General features: G+C 35.8%; 5 protein-coding genes across 12 annotated transcripts in view; 2 read left to right on the plus strand and 3 right to left on the minus strand.

Moving 5' to 3' along the window:
- Window positions 1–88: 88 nt before the first annotated feature.
- Window positions 89–9,705, plus strand: LOC110839695 (RNA-binding protein 34). 3 transcript variants are annotated; one of them, XM_022084128.2, is made up of 6 exons: window positions 89–215; window positions 4,922–5,134; window positions 5,715–6,187; window positions 6,633–6,751; window positions 7,144–7,464; window positions 8,646–9,705. In XM_022084128.2, exons 2-6 carry the CDS (start codon window positions 4,929–4,931, stop codon window positions 8,790–8,792), a joined length of 1,266 nt encoding a protein of 421 aa, XP_021939820.1. In that variant the 5' UTR covers window positions 89–215; window positions 4,922–4,928; the 3' UTR covers window positions 8,793–9,705. The 3 variants fall into 3 exon arrangements, with proteins under 3 accessions (XP_021939820.1, XP_021939819.1, XP_021939821.1); XM_022084127.2 differs by lacking the exon at window positions 89–215 and adding an exon at window positions 3,506–3,657; XM_022084129.2 differs by lacking the exon at window positions 89–215 and adding an exon at window positions 3,743–3,957.
- TTLL12 (Tubulin tyrosine ligase-like 12) lies at window positions 1,087–3,407 on the minus strand. The gene has a single exon (XM_022084126.2). It carries the CDS (start codon window positions 3,167–3,169, stop codon window positions 1,301–1,303), a length of 1,869 nt encoding a protein of 622 aa, XP_021939818.2. The 5' UTR covers window positions 3,170–3,407; the 3' UTR covers window positions 1,087–1,300.
- Window positions 9,706–10,202: 497 nt separating the features above from the next.
- LOC147871993 (cysteine-rich DPF motif domain-containing protein 1) lies at window positions 10,203–10,580 on the minus strand. Its single transcript, XM_087359608.1, has one exon. It carries the CDS (start codon window positions 10,578–10,580, stop codon window positions 10,203–10,205), a length of 378 nt encoding a protein of 125 aa, XP_087215734.1.
- A 483-nt stretch (window positions 10,581–11,063) lies between these two features.
- On the minus strand, window positions 11,064–13,992 carry LOC110839696 (iron-sulfur cluster assembly factor IBA57, mitochondrial). 5 transcript variants are annotated; one of them, XM_087359644.1, is made up of 4 exons: window positions 13,853–13,992; window positions 13,521–13,754; window positions 12,474–12,595; window positions 11,064–12,350 (listed from the first exon to the last, which is right to left on the minus strand). In XM_087359644.1, the coding sequence occupies exon 4, from the start codon at window positions 12,314–12,316 to the stop codon at window positions 11,180–11,182; it is 1,137 nt and encodes a 378-aa protein (XP_087215770.1). In that variant the 5' UTR covers window positions 12,317–12,350; window positions 12,474–12,595; window positions 13,521–13,754; window positions 13,853–13,992; the 3' UTR covers window positions 11,064–11,179. The 5 variants fall into 5 exon arrangements, with proteins under 5 accessions (XP_087215770.1, XP_021939823.2, XP_021939824.2 ...); XM_022084131.2 differs by lacking the exon at window positions 12,474–12,595 and having other exon boundaries at window positions 13,853–13,991; XM_022084132.2 differs by lacking the exon at window positions 12,474–12,595 and having other exon boundaries at window positions 13,521–13,704; window positions 13,853–13,990.
- Window positions 13,993–15,080: 1,088 nt separating this feature from the next.
- LOC110840992 (unc-112-related protein) overlaps window positions 15,081–16,590 on the plus strand; it is a 128,736-nt gene continuing 127,226 nt past the window's right edge. For both annotated transcript variants that reach the window (XM_087359641.1, XM_087359642.1), the window contains exon 1: window positions 15,081–15,800. In XM_087359641.1, coding sequence (XP_087215767.1) covers window positions 15,659–15,800 — 142 coding nt within the window. In that variant the 5' untranslated portion in view covers window positions 15,081–15,658. The remainder of the gene's footprint in view (window positions 15,801–16,590) is intronic.

Below are 16,590 nucleotides of genomic sequence, written 5' to 3' on the forward strand. Positions count from 1 at the left end.
CTAGTGTGATTCCATTGGATGGAAGGAAGACAGTTGCAAGCCACCTGATAAGCTGAATAAGATGCTTGGAAAGTTTATTAAGTAGCAAAATTGTAATTTGTTTAACCTTTATTATGTGCAAACAGGAGATTTAAACCCAAATTATATAGTTGCCTGCTGGACTTCAGCTCCTAGATTAATGGTCACACATAACCTGCATCATATGGGTAATGAAGGTAAAGAAACATAACCTTACTAACTGAACAATTCACAAGTATCAAAGGCTGCATTCTGGTAGGTGGAGGCCAAAGCAGGTGGCAGATACTCTTGTGTGGGAGATCACAGATACTGGGGTTCAAATGAATGATTAACAGTTCACCTAGTATAAGCTTGTGAAGAAATATACTGCTGCTTCCAGAATTATTTTCTATGGTCTTGATTAATTTTACCAAACAATAACAGTTGTGTTCTTCATTTTAGATGCACAGACAATTTTTCCAAAACAAAAATATAAGAATCATTGTATTTATGAGGTTTTAGACATGAGAATTCATGTTGAAGTTTCCATTTCTATCTAGCAATATCACAAACTGAACCTTTAAACCAGCTGACACAATTTACTGAGCTGACTATTCAAAAACAGGGTTATTTTCCACTTCCTTGTATTATCCTTTCCACTGTTAATAAGAAAATCTATCACAAAATACGCACCTTTAACTTAGAAGTCCTGTGTGTTCAACAAGATCTTTTATAAAAGCAAACTTTTAATATTTAACATTTAATAAACATTTCACATAGAACAAGTGTTCTTATGTATTAATTATTACTGATGGAATTTTGGGTTGCTGTTAATCTATCATGGTAAACTGGAGTATCCTGTTTTCTGCTTTGAGCTTGAGGTTTCTTTTCTAAATTATTGCTATGCAGAATTGGTGGATGATGCTGATGAGAAAACTGAAGGACTTGAAGAAAAACCTGTCCCAGTGCCACTTTGTCCACCACAAATCAAACATGGTCATTGGAAATTAAATAAAACTTATGCTTCTTAGACAAAATAATGGTAAAGCCAATAATTATCTGCAGTTCAGTAATAAAGCATAATACAGATTTCAGGCTGTCATCCCATTTATTATAAACAGTGGCATGTTACAATTACAAACATCATTACTTATCCTACTACATATTTTGGTAATAAAGTTAAGAATGATTCAGAAACTAAATACCCACAACAAAGAAAACAGTTTTGTATTTGCCAGAGACTAAGCTGAAAATCATAAAAGACATTAGTTAATGTACACGCCTGTATCTTAGAGACGATTCATTACAGCAATTTGAATACATCCTTTTCTTCATCCATGAAAAGTATACCAAATACATCATCATAGAAATCTGGATAATATTCACATGCTCTTTGACAGTCAGGGGCCCAGTTAACTTCCAACAATTTGGGTTGCATAACTAAGCGCCCTTTACTGTTCATCCGCCAGGCTAGCATGATGTCAGCTGCATATAGGGCACGTGACTGTGTGTTGTGTGCTACTCCAATGGGAGGATTTCTGCTTGTTGCAGCCACCAACAGCTCATGCAACATTTTAAAGATACTTGCTTCAACATCATCCCATTTGTGTGCTGGGTACTGATGCTGAAACTCGTCTACAAACTCGTGGCACAATTTACGATACAGTAAAGCACTATCACTATAGTTCATGACTGTGAAGTGCTTCTCGTAATCTTCAAAGTCGGAAAGTTCAAATGGCTTGTTGGAGAAACGAAGGAAGAAATTCCTGTAAGCATATGCTACCAATGGTTTCACACTTTTGAGAAGAATAACATACCTAATATCAAATTTCACATCTCCACAGTCTGCTCTACTAAAAAGTACTGGGTCCTCAATGTACTTCTGAGCTATTTTAGGGCCTGTAAATGGCAATCTCAAAATATGATTCAAATTATTTGTAATGTGCGTGTCTATACCTCGGGCCAAATTCCATGGTTTGCAGATCCAGTGGTTATCTAAACCTTTTCCTTGGCGATGTTGGTAATAACTAACAAATTTCAGGAGCTCAGTCTTGAGGTTATATGTTGTTGGCAACCACAAAGGCTTTGTTTCTAGTGTTTCCGAGTCACTATCTTCAATATCATTTGAAGTCCGTCGGCTGACAATGCAAATTAGATCTTTTATGGTGATCACATTTTCAAACGGAAACTGATTTACAAAAGCAGATGACTTTCTTTCTCTCAATTCTCTGTAATCTTTGAAATGATGTATGTACCAAAGAATGTCTGCGTCTTCCTCTACATATGTGATCTCAAATCTAGGATGCTTAAGATACTTGTTCACAAAACTATATTCTGAATATACTTTAAGCTTTGCTTTGTGCTCTTGTTTAAAGGTATGATCACCATCTAGATCTGGCAGAGATTCAATTACATGTCCTTCCAAAAAATATTCTTCATCCGGTTCTTCTTGCCTGAAATCTTCTAATACAAATGACTTTGGAAACCAAGGCAACAATAATGCATCTCTAAAAGAAGGGTGTGTTATAGGTCCTTCCACATAATCCCTCGTAACTTCTTCACCTGTGGCCACATCCTTAACAGGGAAAAGGAGGGTGTATGGCACCTGCTGTGGCATTTGAATAAATGGTACAGCTCTGAAAGTTGGTTCATTGGAATGTTGAATTGCTGACCCGAATTCATCCATTATATACCACACAGGAATTCTCTCTTCTGCATTTGACACTGATCCAACAGTATATGTTTGGTTGAATTTCCACATTTCATTGAGAACATAGTCTACTGCTTCATCATCAGCAATGTCATCTTCAATACCCATCAGACCTTTCATCCTTTCAAGAAGACCACTGATGGTCTTTAAATGTCTTTTTGCTTCAGAAACTTGGAAAGTCCAAGCATGATCTATTAAATATATTTGACTTGGGTCTTTCACTTCTACACCTTCCTCTCGAGAAACTACAACTTGCCATGATGGTTTGACCGATTCTGTTTCATATTCAGTTTTCAATAGTTTAAATGTATTTCCTGCATCAAATACTTGTTCATTCAGCTTCTTACACAAAACTTCCCAAAAGTGCTCAGGAACACCTGATGATTCCAACTGACCACGATGGTGGGCAACAAAATTCGAGAAAATGGTTATACCATCTTTCTGTGAATCCATTATGAACATTTATATGGTGATGAGTTTCCAATGCAAGAGCTATAATTCATTACAGATTACTGACAATACTTAAATGCTGCTGTACTATACGATCAACACACGTGTTTACATATGCACCGCCTTCCATATTTTCAAGTTCTACTTGCGTCAGTCATAATTAAATATGAAATAATATAAAATCATATTTGAAACAGTTTTAAATATACTTTTCTATAGGATACATTAATTTCCCCAATACGTCTCAGGATTAAATGATTTTCAAGTTTATTATTACAATACTTCAATTTACAAGCATCAAAGAGTCCGAGGTCTACCAACTTCGCATTTTGAATTCGTTTGAGTAGAGCAAGGTTGGTGTTCCTACTCGAATCACCTGTACGTAGGTGTGCGTAGTGTGTAGTAACAATTTGTTATTACGAAATTGATGTTGATGTTTATAGCAAAGAAGACAAATTTAAGTAGCTTCGTGTTATTCGTGAGTCTTTACTGAAAATAAGGTAATATAAGTGCGTAAGACATTGATTCTAGACACAAAAGATGAGTACATGTAAGAGTAGAAACAACTACCGAGGTTTGGGGGTAAACGTATGTGGCCTTTCAAACATAATTTATTGTTTATTTATTGAATTTGTTAAGTACAAGAGGGGCGTAAACTTAATTGTCTGTACAGTAATTCCAGTGAGTTTGTTCATTGACATTACAAAACCGAACTTCGTACTTTCTTCTTCAGGAGGCCCAAAGTTTGAAACTTGGTGTGGAGACTGACTGTCTTTGCAATGTTTTATTTTGTTTTTGAGGTTTGTGCTTTTCTAGTTTATCATTATCAAATCACCCTATCACCTGATATCACATAACCAGTGCAATTGAAGACTTAAAGTTGTTTCTGTCCTTAAGTAAGCACCACTCTATAGAGACTTATGAGTAGAGATTTAACTCCATACGTTCCTAGCATCGACTCTACATGGAGGTGAGTGGTCAGCTTCACATCCTGACTGCTTTACACCTCCCGCCTGAAAGAAGAGCCTTCAGTACCCATTGGATAGAAGGCTGGATGGCCCCCGAGAGCCAGAGGATGCTGGATCTATCCCCTTAGCTCTAGGAGTTTTGTATAACTTTCACATTCCCCAAGGCTTTTACAGTTTTCCAACATGTATTAAAATGTGCTTGCTGCACATCCATTCCTTCATACTCCCTGCTGATTTGAATTGTTTGTTTATGTGTATATATATGATATATTAAAAGAATATCAAATGTCTGTTACTTGTTGATTTTAATGACTCTTAATTTCCACTGGGCTACTGGGCTCCATGAATGGCATACTTTAAAGAAGAGGCATCAGATACCATTCCCAGAACTTATTAAATCCTTTGGTAATCAAGATGATCAACATGAGATAATTCAGTATTGTAAAGTTAGCATGTAGTGGTTTCTGTATAGCTGTATTTGTTAGCCATTAACTCAATGATTTTGTGTCTGTGGTAGTGGAAATTTCTCTTTTAAGTGACAAGAATTTTGTAGTCCCAGGTTACCACATTATAAATATTTTTTCCTTAATCTAGGATGTAGGTGGTGAAACTATAATTAATAGTTAGTGTGGCCACTTTTTATAAGAACCATGTTGATACAATATATCTTGCTTTAGCATACAATTTTCTATATTTCAGATATCAGAATTTTGTGACTGGTCTTTCTGATATCAAAAGTACCATTCATTGTGTGGCCTCCAATAATAGTGTCACATTGCATCTTATTTCTTTTCAGATTGATAATGGAATTTAAAGTGGGAAGTTTGGCTAGCCTTATCTCAGGATCAAAATCACCAGCTGCTGCAAAAAAATCAAAACTTTTCCAAAATGTCAGTGAAGGGAAAATCAACATAAAATTTCAAGCCATGCATAACTCTGAGAAGGAAAGAGGCAAAATAAAAGCTACTGATGAGTTTTCAGGATCATATGTACTCTCAAATGCTTACAGGTCAGAATTTTTTTTAAGTTTTTTCCTAATTTTTATTGTAAGAAATATGAAATATATTAAGAGAATACACAAAAGCAGAAAAATCCCTGTACTGGCAAATCTTATGCCAGGGCAGATTTGTAGGGAATATTTTTAGGTTATAATAGTTTAATTCATGTGGCATAATTATGTATTATTTTCCATATGTTCTCCACATATAAATAGATCATTCTCAAAATTTAAAATTGGCTAGTAATTATATTTCTGAAACGTTGGTAATTTTAGAAACCACCAAATTTAACTTTTGTTACTTAACTGAGCCCTGTTGCTGGGATCATTTCATTGACCCTTTAGGCTAGGGACCCACTGGCGCGACTAGCCGCTTGCAGCGTGTCAAGTGTTGTCGCGCGCGGCTGATATTTGTATTGCTTTTTATAGGTGCGAAACCCACTGACGCGGCTGCCACGCCGCGACAGTGGGTCCCTAGCCTTAGACTTCTATTCAGTACTGTCCTGTTTTTCCTCATGTTACAACTGAGTGTGACAGGTAGAAGGGTTTGCTCTGATTTTATAATTTTTAAGATTTACATTTAATTTTTCAGAAACAAAACTAAGGCTGATACTGTGGAGCCTGAAAGCGTAAAATCAAGCGCTTCGTATGCTGTGAAACGCACTGAGAAGAAAATGAGAAGAAAAATTACATTACAAAATGAAGACGTCAAAGAGAATCGCGTTGCTCGATCCATATTTGTCGGCAACGTGCCACACTCTGTGACCATGAAGAAGCTTAAGAGACTGTTTAAGAAATATGGTACGGTGGAATCTGTGAGGCTTCGTTGTCCTCCGTTGGCAGATCCGAGGGTCCCCAAAAAGGTGGCAGTAATTAAGAGAGACTTCCATCCTGATAGGAATAGTATTCATGCTTTTGTTACCTTTCATGATTCAGAATCTGCTCAGAAAGCTCTTGTGGCAAATGGGACAATTTTTGAAGAACATCACATCAGAGTGGACATGGCTTCAGGAAAAACAGATTATGACCAGAAAAAAGCAGTGTTTCTTGGAAATGTACCATTCGGTGGGTTCATAAACATGTTCTTTGAATGTATTCATTAATCACCATCTAAATCTATAGTAAATCATAAGGTATGAGCTTGATACTGGAAGATGTACCTCTTGTACCCTTGCCCATTCATCAGATTCATTCCTGCTGTTCACCGCTGTAAAAACCTCAGATCCCACTAGTTTCATGTAAAATCATGTCACTTTAAATCTCTATGTTGGATGTTTGGAGTAGGTACTTAGTTGTGTCTCAGTTGACACACATCAGTTTTATTGCGTTTCGTTCTGTGGTGTCAGTAATTGCAGAACTGCAACAGAAAAGCTGTATCAAGTCTGACAAAGCTGCTGCTTACGCTCCATAATTGTTTATTAATGTGTCATACAGTGACACGTGGCAACTCTCTTATTACAACGTGAAATCATGAAGCGTATTTAATATCCATCTTGCCTATCTGCTTCAGCTGCTGAAGATGATGATTTATGGAAAATCTTCGAGTCCTGTGGCAAAATTTCTAGCATCCGATTGGTACGAGACAGAACGACTGGTGTGGGAAAAGGATTTGCTTACATCAATTTTGAGGTATTTTTTTTATTTCAGCTAGTTTGGAGTTTTGGACATTTCTCTCAGAACTAATACAACCTAACTAACCTTTATTCACACTGTATTTCAAAAAATGTGTTCAAATTTCCATATTTCATGTCTGTGTATAACATCATATGCCTTTTTTTAGAATCAATAAAAATAAAATAAATGTATTTGCCAGTTACTCATAATTTTTCTATTATTCTTCAAACTGTAAAGATCAAAGCAGTGGTTATCCCTGAAATCAAATTCTTCTCTTCATGTTAATCTCAGCATTATTAATTGCATGCAAATAAAACTTGAATGTCTTTATCCTTAGGGATGTATTTTATGTTGTTTCCAGAAATTGAAGTTGTAGGATTTTCCCTTATTTTCCCAAAATGTTACAGAGTGCTGATTCTGTGGAACTTGCACTAAAACTTGATGGTGAAGAGTTAAATAAAAGAAAACTTCGTGTGCAGCGATGCGTTAAGAAACCAAAAGGAAAACCTCATAGCGGAACGGAAAACAGAAACCGAGAATTGAAAAAGTCATTCCCAAAAACGGAACGCAATGAAGAAACAAACATAGCAGAAGAACATGAAAATAAGGGGAATGTGTGTAATATTTTTGATTCTGATAAAAAGCCAGAGATAAAACATACAGAGCCTAGTAAAGAGTTTTCTCAGTTCCAAGGACAGAAAATCACAGGAAATAAAAAGCTGAAAAAGGTAACATTGCATAATGTATTAATAGTATGTTCTTTCATTAGGTTATTGAATACAATGAAATGTGGGTGCAGTAATCTCAAGCAGATATAACAAATTTGTTTGCTGAAAAGAACTTTATAAGACCTTGAAATCTCTTACAAAGTATCTCTGCAAATTGTTTTCTGTGATTGTTACTCATTTAAAAGCACAGTTTTCATTTCACTATCCTAATCACCATCATCTCCAAATTTTTCATTCTTTCTTCCACAAAATGTATCTTCAGTGCCATGCAAAGTAATTTGGAGCCAGAAAGAATGAAGTCAGTAGAAATTCTTGAGTTTGTTGAGATCCATTCCCTAGTATTGTTACCAAGGACATGTTTAGGTTTGCCAGTAAAAGAAAGGACATGGCTTCTTTTCAACAGCCAATTAGGATGAAGCTGCCCTCATATCTTCTCTGAAGGGTTTATTTACAGCCACGTCCAGGTATTATGACGATGTTCTTCTTCTCCTGTTGCTCTCCGATCCATATTCGGTCCACGGCCTCCTCAATTCTCCTCTTTCATTCGGTCCTCTGTTAGGTCTGTCTGTCTGAGGCTTCAAAACATCTTCCTTTTTACGGTGCAAGGTTGTTAGCCTTGCGACCAACCCCCAACCTGGAGGACCAGGGCACCTGTCTTAGTCTGACCTCTCCCCCTCGACCAATCTGGCTAGGGAGGCCCTACCAGTAGCTATGCTACCGCCAGCATAGCTCTTGGCATGATGATGTTAGCATAGAATACAATTAGGTTGGGCATGAATGAGTATTGAGCTTTTATATCTGATTTACCCTTAAGCAATCCTTCATCCTGAATAAAGTGGTCAGTTGCTTATTGAGAACTTAGAAAAGTAAAAATGGGCTCATACGAGGATGTTACTTCCTCTTATGCCTTCTTTGTATTATAAGCCTGAAAGATGGTATTAAATTTTTTTTATTAAGTTAAATTTGTAGTGCTGATGGCATTTTAAAATACCACTTAATTTGTTATCAATTTTTGTTGTACATCAAGATGTTTATATCAGTTATTGATATGTTTTTATGCAGGTTTATTTTATTGTTATTTAATTTAGTATTTCACTGTTTGTTGCCAGTTTTGCAGAATACTTGCTGTACACTGTTCGTGCTGTATTTATATTTTTCTAATTCTTGTTATGTATTTGCAGAAAAAGAACAAAAGTGAACTGAAAAAGAAGGCTCTGATCATTAAGCTGGCTCCAAAATCAAAGGTTGCGCTTAAGAAAGTGAAGAAACCTGCTTTAAAAATAAAGTCTTTAGCAAAGATGATTAAGTTAAAGCTTTCAAGAAAATAAAAATTGTGCAGTAGTTGGTGAGTTATGCGATTCCGTATAACGAAGCTCTGCAAACCAGTTTGTAGAAAATGAAAGCAGAGACATCTGAGTTTTGGATCTGTCACACACATACACAATCATGTGTATGTGCGTGTGTGTGTATACATATATACACATAACTTATACTGCTATGATAATTTGGAATCAGTAAGTTGATTTCTGCCATAGTAAAAGCCTGTTATTATAACCGAGGCTGTACAACTTTGTGCATCAACATCATTGAAGTCAAATTTCATAATGTTGCTCTTCTGAATGAACTTTTATAATATAAAGTTACCTACTCATCACCCTGGTGATGGAGACAGCAAGCACCTGTGAAATATCAGTATACTTCGACCAGACTACACAGTGCAACATTATAGAAGACGGCCATCTTTTTTCCTTGATTACTGAGCCTAACATTATTAGATGAGTTTGTTACTTTGTAAGATAATGTCATGACTGCTAAAAATGTATATGAAATAATGTTCCTCATTATGTACCACTAAACTAACCAATTCATCTTTCATGAATTTGTATTTTTCCATTACTTATTTTCTTTCTGCATCAAATTGTCATTATTGTCTTAGGTTAGAGATTTACAACTTTCTGTCATCAGAAGACTGGTCACCTGCAGGCCACATTAAGTCATTTTATCGGGTTATTTAATAATATTGTATCCATAAGTAAAGTAAATATAGTGTTAGTAGAGGACTTATCAAATCACAGTTTGATTTTTAGAAACAGCGTCAGAATCAGTTATGTAAAAAAGAGTGAATGTTTTTATTGTAATCAAGTACATAACAGTTTTTATCAAAGTGCATTTTAATTGAATGTAAATTAAAAATGTATAAGTAAACAAAAAATATAATAAACCCATCATTTTTATTAGTGATATTTGCAGTATGTTTAACAATTGTTTCAGAATGGCTGTGCTTATTAAAATAAGATTTATCTGTAAGTTGGTTCTATTACGTTGATTTGTTTAACTCCAATGAGGGAACTCTTTCATGGATGCAATTGCTTCTAAATAAGTTTCCTTTGAATTACTTTAGTTTACTATTGCACTGAAGGTCATTTAAATTCTTTGTTCTAAATTAGGCCCAGTGTTTTTACATGATGGTTCAACTCATAACTGTCCAGGAAAAAATTGGTAAAATGAATGCACAAATATTTCTCATGTTTGCACATAGCAAAATGATCAAATATAGGCATTCTGAATAAATAGGACATAATTAATGCAAATAAGGCATGAATTATAGTCACAATAGTTACAATTTTCAGCTCCCCCACCCCCACCCCCCATAGTACGCTTGAGAGGTAACACGAACAAACTGAGAAGTTTGAGTTGTCAAAAAGTACTTCCAGGGTGCCACTGACAAAAGTTATATATCAATTACATTTGTCTGTTGATGGCTTCTTCTTCTTCAGTTTAATTTGGACAGCAGAAGGAAAATTCTTTAAATTTTCCTCAGCACAGGATATACAGAATCGTCTTGTGTAGAATATGCTGCAGTCAGGAGACTGACACACAGGAATATTGCAGAGACTGCAGTCAGAACCTAGAAGCAGCAACTGATTTTTGTTGGGTGGCGAGAATGGATCCTTCATCACGTAACTATCTTCACGAAATGAAATCTTCTTAGTGAATGGTGGTTTCTTTCCTTTGTAGAAGTAATGTTCCTTTAACCCACACCTGACACAGGTAAATATACCACCTTCCGTTGCATCACGTGGAGGATTTTCAGACTTACTGTTGTCACATTCCATAGGAATAAATGTAATACTGTAAAGTAGAAAAAAAGCTAATTTCACTAAATATGGATCCTTTAATTGTACTCAACATGACCTCTGTTTTGTGCTGATAAGAGTTTTTATTGTTAGTTTTACACATGGGAGATATATGTAATGGGCTTGGCATGATGTCCAGAGGTGGGGTTTGGTATTAGAAGTGTCAAGCATGCGGGTTCTGCTTCTAAAGTGTTAGTTAACTGTCTAAAATCAATGATAGTTTTAACTTCATTTCTTAAAAGAGTAGAAATTTATAAATTATTAACTTTGATATGCACATGATGAAAACAAGCATGATAGTTTTTTCAAGCATCGTTACTATCATGTGTACACCTTATTTTATTAGAAATCAAACTTTACATGAGCGCTGATTTTTACTTAATGCAGTGTTTTTTTTATAGGAAAGCCTGATTGTTGTGTGAGACAGAAATAAGGTGGAAAAAAGAAAGTTAAACCAGGTCATTATACTCGCATCAACATAAATGATTTATTAGATATTCTCTGTTAAACATAATATCATCTGGTATATTTATCACAGCATAATATGACTATTCACGAAGTTGTACTTCACTTTTCAGCTAGCCTTTTACTGTGAAAATTCGGTCCTTTGGTGCTTCTTGTGGCCACCAGTGTGGTTTCGTGGTTTCTGCTGTCACATTCAGGATTTTAAATTCTGAAGCATCGAGCGCCTGTGCGATCCTTAGAAGTGCTAGTCCGACATTGCCTTCGACTCCTCGTAACTTTCCAACAGAAACTTTATTGCATCCACTGGGTACATGTATTGGAGTATTTATTTCCAGTTCAGTTTGTGGCACTGATTCAAAAATTATAGGCATAAGACGTTTACGTACTACACCTGTATGATGCGTTCTGGCCGTGAGCTCTTGGCCTATGTAGCAACCCTTATGAAAGCTTACCCCATGTAGGTAGTCTCCATTTGCTTCTAATGGGAAGCAATTTTCTGGTGGCAGATCATTCACTCCCTCACCGATCCCAAGTTTATACCTAAATGCACGATAACTCATATTGTTTCCTTGATATACAGATTCACCTCTGTCGTTCTGTAGTGAAATATCTTCACTGGCTGGTGCTACAATTCGAACTCCTAAAGTGGAAAGTCTTGGGTCACGGCATACTATTGTATTATCTGTATGCTTTTCAAGTTCTTTTATGATACTTTCATCAATAGGAGATTCTATTGTAGGTGAGAGTATTTGACCTTGAAGAATGTTTTTCATTTTATTAACATTTGTCTCATCAGTATCTGCTAAATTAGGATCAAATACAACCCACACTTTTAATTCATCTTCTACATTGTCTATATCGATCTTTCTTCGAACACGAAACAGTTTTAAATGTTTCTGCAAATGTGATATTGCTGATTTATCGCATTCTATTAAGAAAACATTCTCTTCCTTTGATTGATAAATGATAGCATCATACATGACACGCCCTTTGGTATTTAGAAACATTGTGTACATGCTCTGCACCCCTTCTTCTAAGTGTCTCATGTCATTCGTAATAAGACCTTGCATGAAAGATGATGCCTCTTTACCAGATACTCTCAGAATACCACGACTTTTAAGACACTCTACAACTGCGGATTTCTTCTTGGTTGTAACTGTTACATTTCTTGATATGAATGACTTCAAAGGCAAACAGTAATCTGAAAAGTGTTTCAGCCACAGTCTAGTGGTATTGGACATTTGAAGCATTGTATTCAACTGTGTTGTTCTTGGTATTATTTTCCTGTTGTGGATGAAATATAAGATTTCAAAAGAAAGAAGATATATAACTCTTAGATTAGTCACTATAATGGCTACATAAATAGTGCAGACAATACCATGTACATATAATAAACCCTCCACATACTTAGGATTCGAGGTTCTCTTAGTGATGAGTACAAAGATGGCTGTCTCTTGGGTTGTTGCCCTGATTATGGAGGCAGCAAGGACCTCTGAAATGGTGGTAAACTTCTACCAGACTACATGGTGCTACAACCCAGAAAACACCCATCTCATACTTTTTTCACAGAATCCATAGGCTATATACATCATGACACTGAATTAGCTTAGCATTTTAATATTTTGTTACAGCATGTAAGCAATTAGCCCCATACTATGCCCTATTCACAACAAGAAATTGCTGTCATGAGATTTTTTAAAAAAACATGAAAATATCTGCATGTTACAAAAGTGTACACTTTATAAAGTCAGAGAAATGCAGTGTCTTATGTAATTAATATACAATTGATTTTTCTTTCATATTTTGTCACCTTGTGCAGCAATGTGTAATGCCAAAATAACATGTTTTAAAATTGAAATCTGTAGAGTTAATCCCAAAACTGTGAATTTTAAAAAATTTCTATAAGTCATATTTACCCATTTTTATTACTGTTGTCTTTTTTTCCCCCATTGACTAAGCAGCATGTAAGGAAGAAATTTATTGCACAGAACAGTTATCAGTGACATGCTGTGCTATAAAACCAGATAGTTATGCTAAAGCTGATAAATAAGGACAGAGAGGTAAATAATCATCTATTTTAATATGGATTTCCTCAAGCTTTTATTACTGTCTGAACAATGGTAGGTGCTTTTGTTCAGCACTTTCCATAAGAAAGCAAGGCATGACAACTATGTAACCCTCTTTCAAATAATTCATAAAGCTTTTAATGTTTGAACTCATTCCCATTTTGATGCTATTTCAGAAATCAATTTTTATAAATATTAACCAAGACTTTCTTCTGTTTCTGCTATTCTATTCACTATGCAGACTATGCTTCCAAAGGACACAAGGAAGGTAATAATGAGTGATGGGGTTCTATGATAATTACATTTCATATCATACTGGCACTGGTAGGTGGAAAGCTAGATACCTTCAACATGTATATTCATTATGAATTATTAATTAACCACATACCTTTAAATGCTGTGCTAACGTAGCCAAGCAAATTACCAGATGAGTACAAAATCAGCAAATGCCAGGTATTATGGTAGATGTGTGGAAATGAATATTAGGTGCTCTATGTTTCTCTTCGTCCGTTTTACATTACTTACTATACCAGGCAGTTTGTTATTTAATAAATTAAAATTTTATTGTGAGCCTGAAATTGATTTCTGGACGTCAGTATCAATGACCATTAGGTTTCCTAACCTATATTCGAATGAAGATTAATTTGTATTACTCATCTTTGCTTTATGAATTCCTTTTTGAAATACATATATCAAACATTGATTAGTAATACAACTTACATATAACAACAGCGTATTTAATTACAAACCGAATACTATTACACATCTGTAAAGCATATCATTTCAATTACGTCGTTTGAATCAGTTGTACCAATAGACCACTAAGAAACATTCCTTCTGATTCATACGTTTTGTGAAACGTTCGGTGCCATATCTCACACTGCAATTACACTATGACGGTCTTCTGATCTGTTACTAGCACATTTTAACAGAGCATAGTTATATGATATTAAACTTGAAGTGATGTAATAATTATATACAATGAACATCTGTAATTAAAATGTTTGAAGTACAGTATTTAAAATAAACTAAAGATCATCCGTTTGCCAAGCATTGGGGATTTGTAATAAGGCTCCTCACCATATCGGATGAGCGATACGACCACCATTGAAGTTTGTCTGCTTTTTAAAATCATTTTGCTGGTTACATTAATCGCCGTCAAAGGGGAGGGGATTCTGCATGTTAAATTGTAACTCTTTCTTGAAAGAAAGACATACTTTGCAAAGCGGGATCACGGATTACCAGGTAGAATACCATGGCATTATTAAAGAATTAAAATGAGGTGATAAATTTCCTTTCTTAATTTATTTTAAGCCGCGTTAAATGTAAATGCATTGAAACACAGTACACATGCGGAGAGGCGTCCGTTTGATTGGTATTCCGTGATTTGTTTTAGTCACACGTGCAAGTACAAAAGTTATTTGTATACGCGCGCGCCGACACAAAAACACACACACCATGAACTAAAATGGTAAGTGGTCGACAGCTATTTGGTACAAAAAGTGTTCCATTTGATAGGCTTCAGAAAATAAGCGCTTACAGTGTTTATCAATTAAAACACGGTATCCTCTTTCCCGCCAGGACTAACAAGGATGCTCAATACCGCGTAACACAAATATGCTGAGTTAGTGTTTATAATACAATGTTGGTTGACCTGTTGGTCCGGAAAGTGCTGCCCTCAAACGAGCTCATATGTAACAACATGTTTTGTGGAAGAATTGGGAAATAGGACATATTTAAATGTATTTATAAATATTTTGTTATTTTGATCACAGACACATTATATTTAATTTTGCTCTTTAAAAATGTAATTAATGTGTGCAATTAGTCAATATAGGTTCTTATTGAGATGTTAAAGCAGAGGCATCGGCTGCTTCCGATTCTCCTTGATATTCACAAATATGAGCCAATCAAGACTCGGTTTTCAACTAGATTGTCCTCGTTACCTTTTACGGACATTGCTAAGTTCAGAACCACAAGTTTGGATTTTCTCTACCCAAACAGCAACAAAAAAGAAACTCAACCACGCACAAAGTTAAAACACACAAAACTGATTTCTCATATGATTGGATATGTAAAACAGAATGGCCTAACCAACCTTTGTAATTGAAGTGACACTTAATAAGACAGCGGCGGGTCTGGGCCAGAAATGTGGCATAGCAGTAGCAAAGTTTTACCAGTTAGCGGAGTGGGGGTAGCGAGGCGCGGAGTTGAGAACAGTCATCAGTGCCTGTGAAAAGTAGGTAGACGTATGTTATACGTCTTACGTGTCTGCACAGTGTTGCTTCTTTCGTTTTGTTGCAGTGGTGTTATTAACTGTTTCACTTAACTGCCGTATCGTTTGTATCTTATCGTTCGTATTTGTGGCGGTAGGGTTTGTTATGAACACATTCTTGATGTACACGTGTTACTTGTAGATATGGAGGTTAAAAATTTCTTTACAAATTGAAAGAAATTTAATTACGTTTTTCAAGAACTTTTATTTGTAGTGCGTGCATTGTTTGTTTACAAAACGAAATTACCAAGATGATGGCCGATGGTTATTTGGTTGGTGACGGTTCCTGGGACCTGCGTGTGTACGTCACCGATCTGCAGGTGGAAAGGACACTCCGAGTGAAGGGCGATTTGCACATTGGTGGTGTGATGTTGAAACTCGTCGAAGATTTAGGTAAGCTAAAAAATAAATTCAAATCGCGTAATTTCACAATGAAAGCAATTATAGCAAAATTATTTTCACCCCCCCCCTTGCATCTGTGGGCTGAATGTAATGTTTTTCTTCTGTAACCAGCAAACTTTCCCATTTCAAACGTATTTTCCTCTTTTCTTGTTATGAATAATGAAGAACGTTTACGTTTAATTATTGTTAATTATAAGTAAAAGTTCCTTTGCAGTGACGATAAACTACTAACTTCGTCATTGTTTTTTTATGATATCTGAGTGTTAAGATGGGGAGTTTTCAACTAGCAAAACTATACGTACAACTGAAACCCTTCTACCTCCTGTCATTTGTCACTAATGCTTATGTCGACAAATACAGGTGCACCTATAGTTGGTTGGCCTTGCCAACAAACTGTATCACGTTCTGAAATAAACGTCCACAGGTTTCGTACTTGACTTATGGGGCATTATGTCAGTTCCAAGAATATGCATGTACGCCTGGGTAAAGTGCATAATGAAGTGTTTCTTCCTTCGTATTTCACGTGTCCACGTTAGTGTATCAGGCAAATAAAATAAGTCAGACTTTATGTTTAGAGAAAGTGGTTCAATGATTTGGATATACGTAGTGATCTGAATTACTTTCATATCATATGAATCCCCGAGCTGCGTTTCGCCGCTGTCATACAATGCCATCCTTTCAAGATTTAAGTGATATGTTTTGCTGCATGATCTCAGAGAATGGGAGTTGGGGGGGGGGGGGGTCTGAAGAGACCAGAAGATTCCATTACACAGACGAGCAT

Source organism: Zootermopsis nevadensis, unplaced genomic scaffold (genome assembly GCF_977971745.1).
Source record: "Zootermopsis nevadensis isolate Lab colony 2312 unplaced genomic scaffold, Znev_1.0 Znev_ptg000032l, whole genome shotgun sequence".
Classification (NCBI taxonomy): domain Eukaryota; kingdom Metazoa; phylum Arthropoda; class Insecta; order Blattodea; family Termopsidae; genus Zootermopsis; species Zootermopsis nevadensis.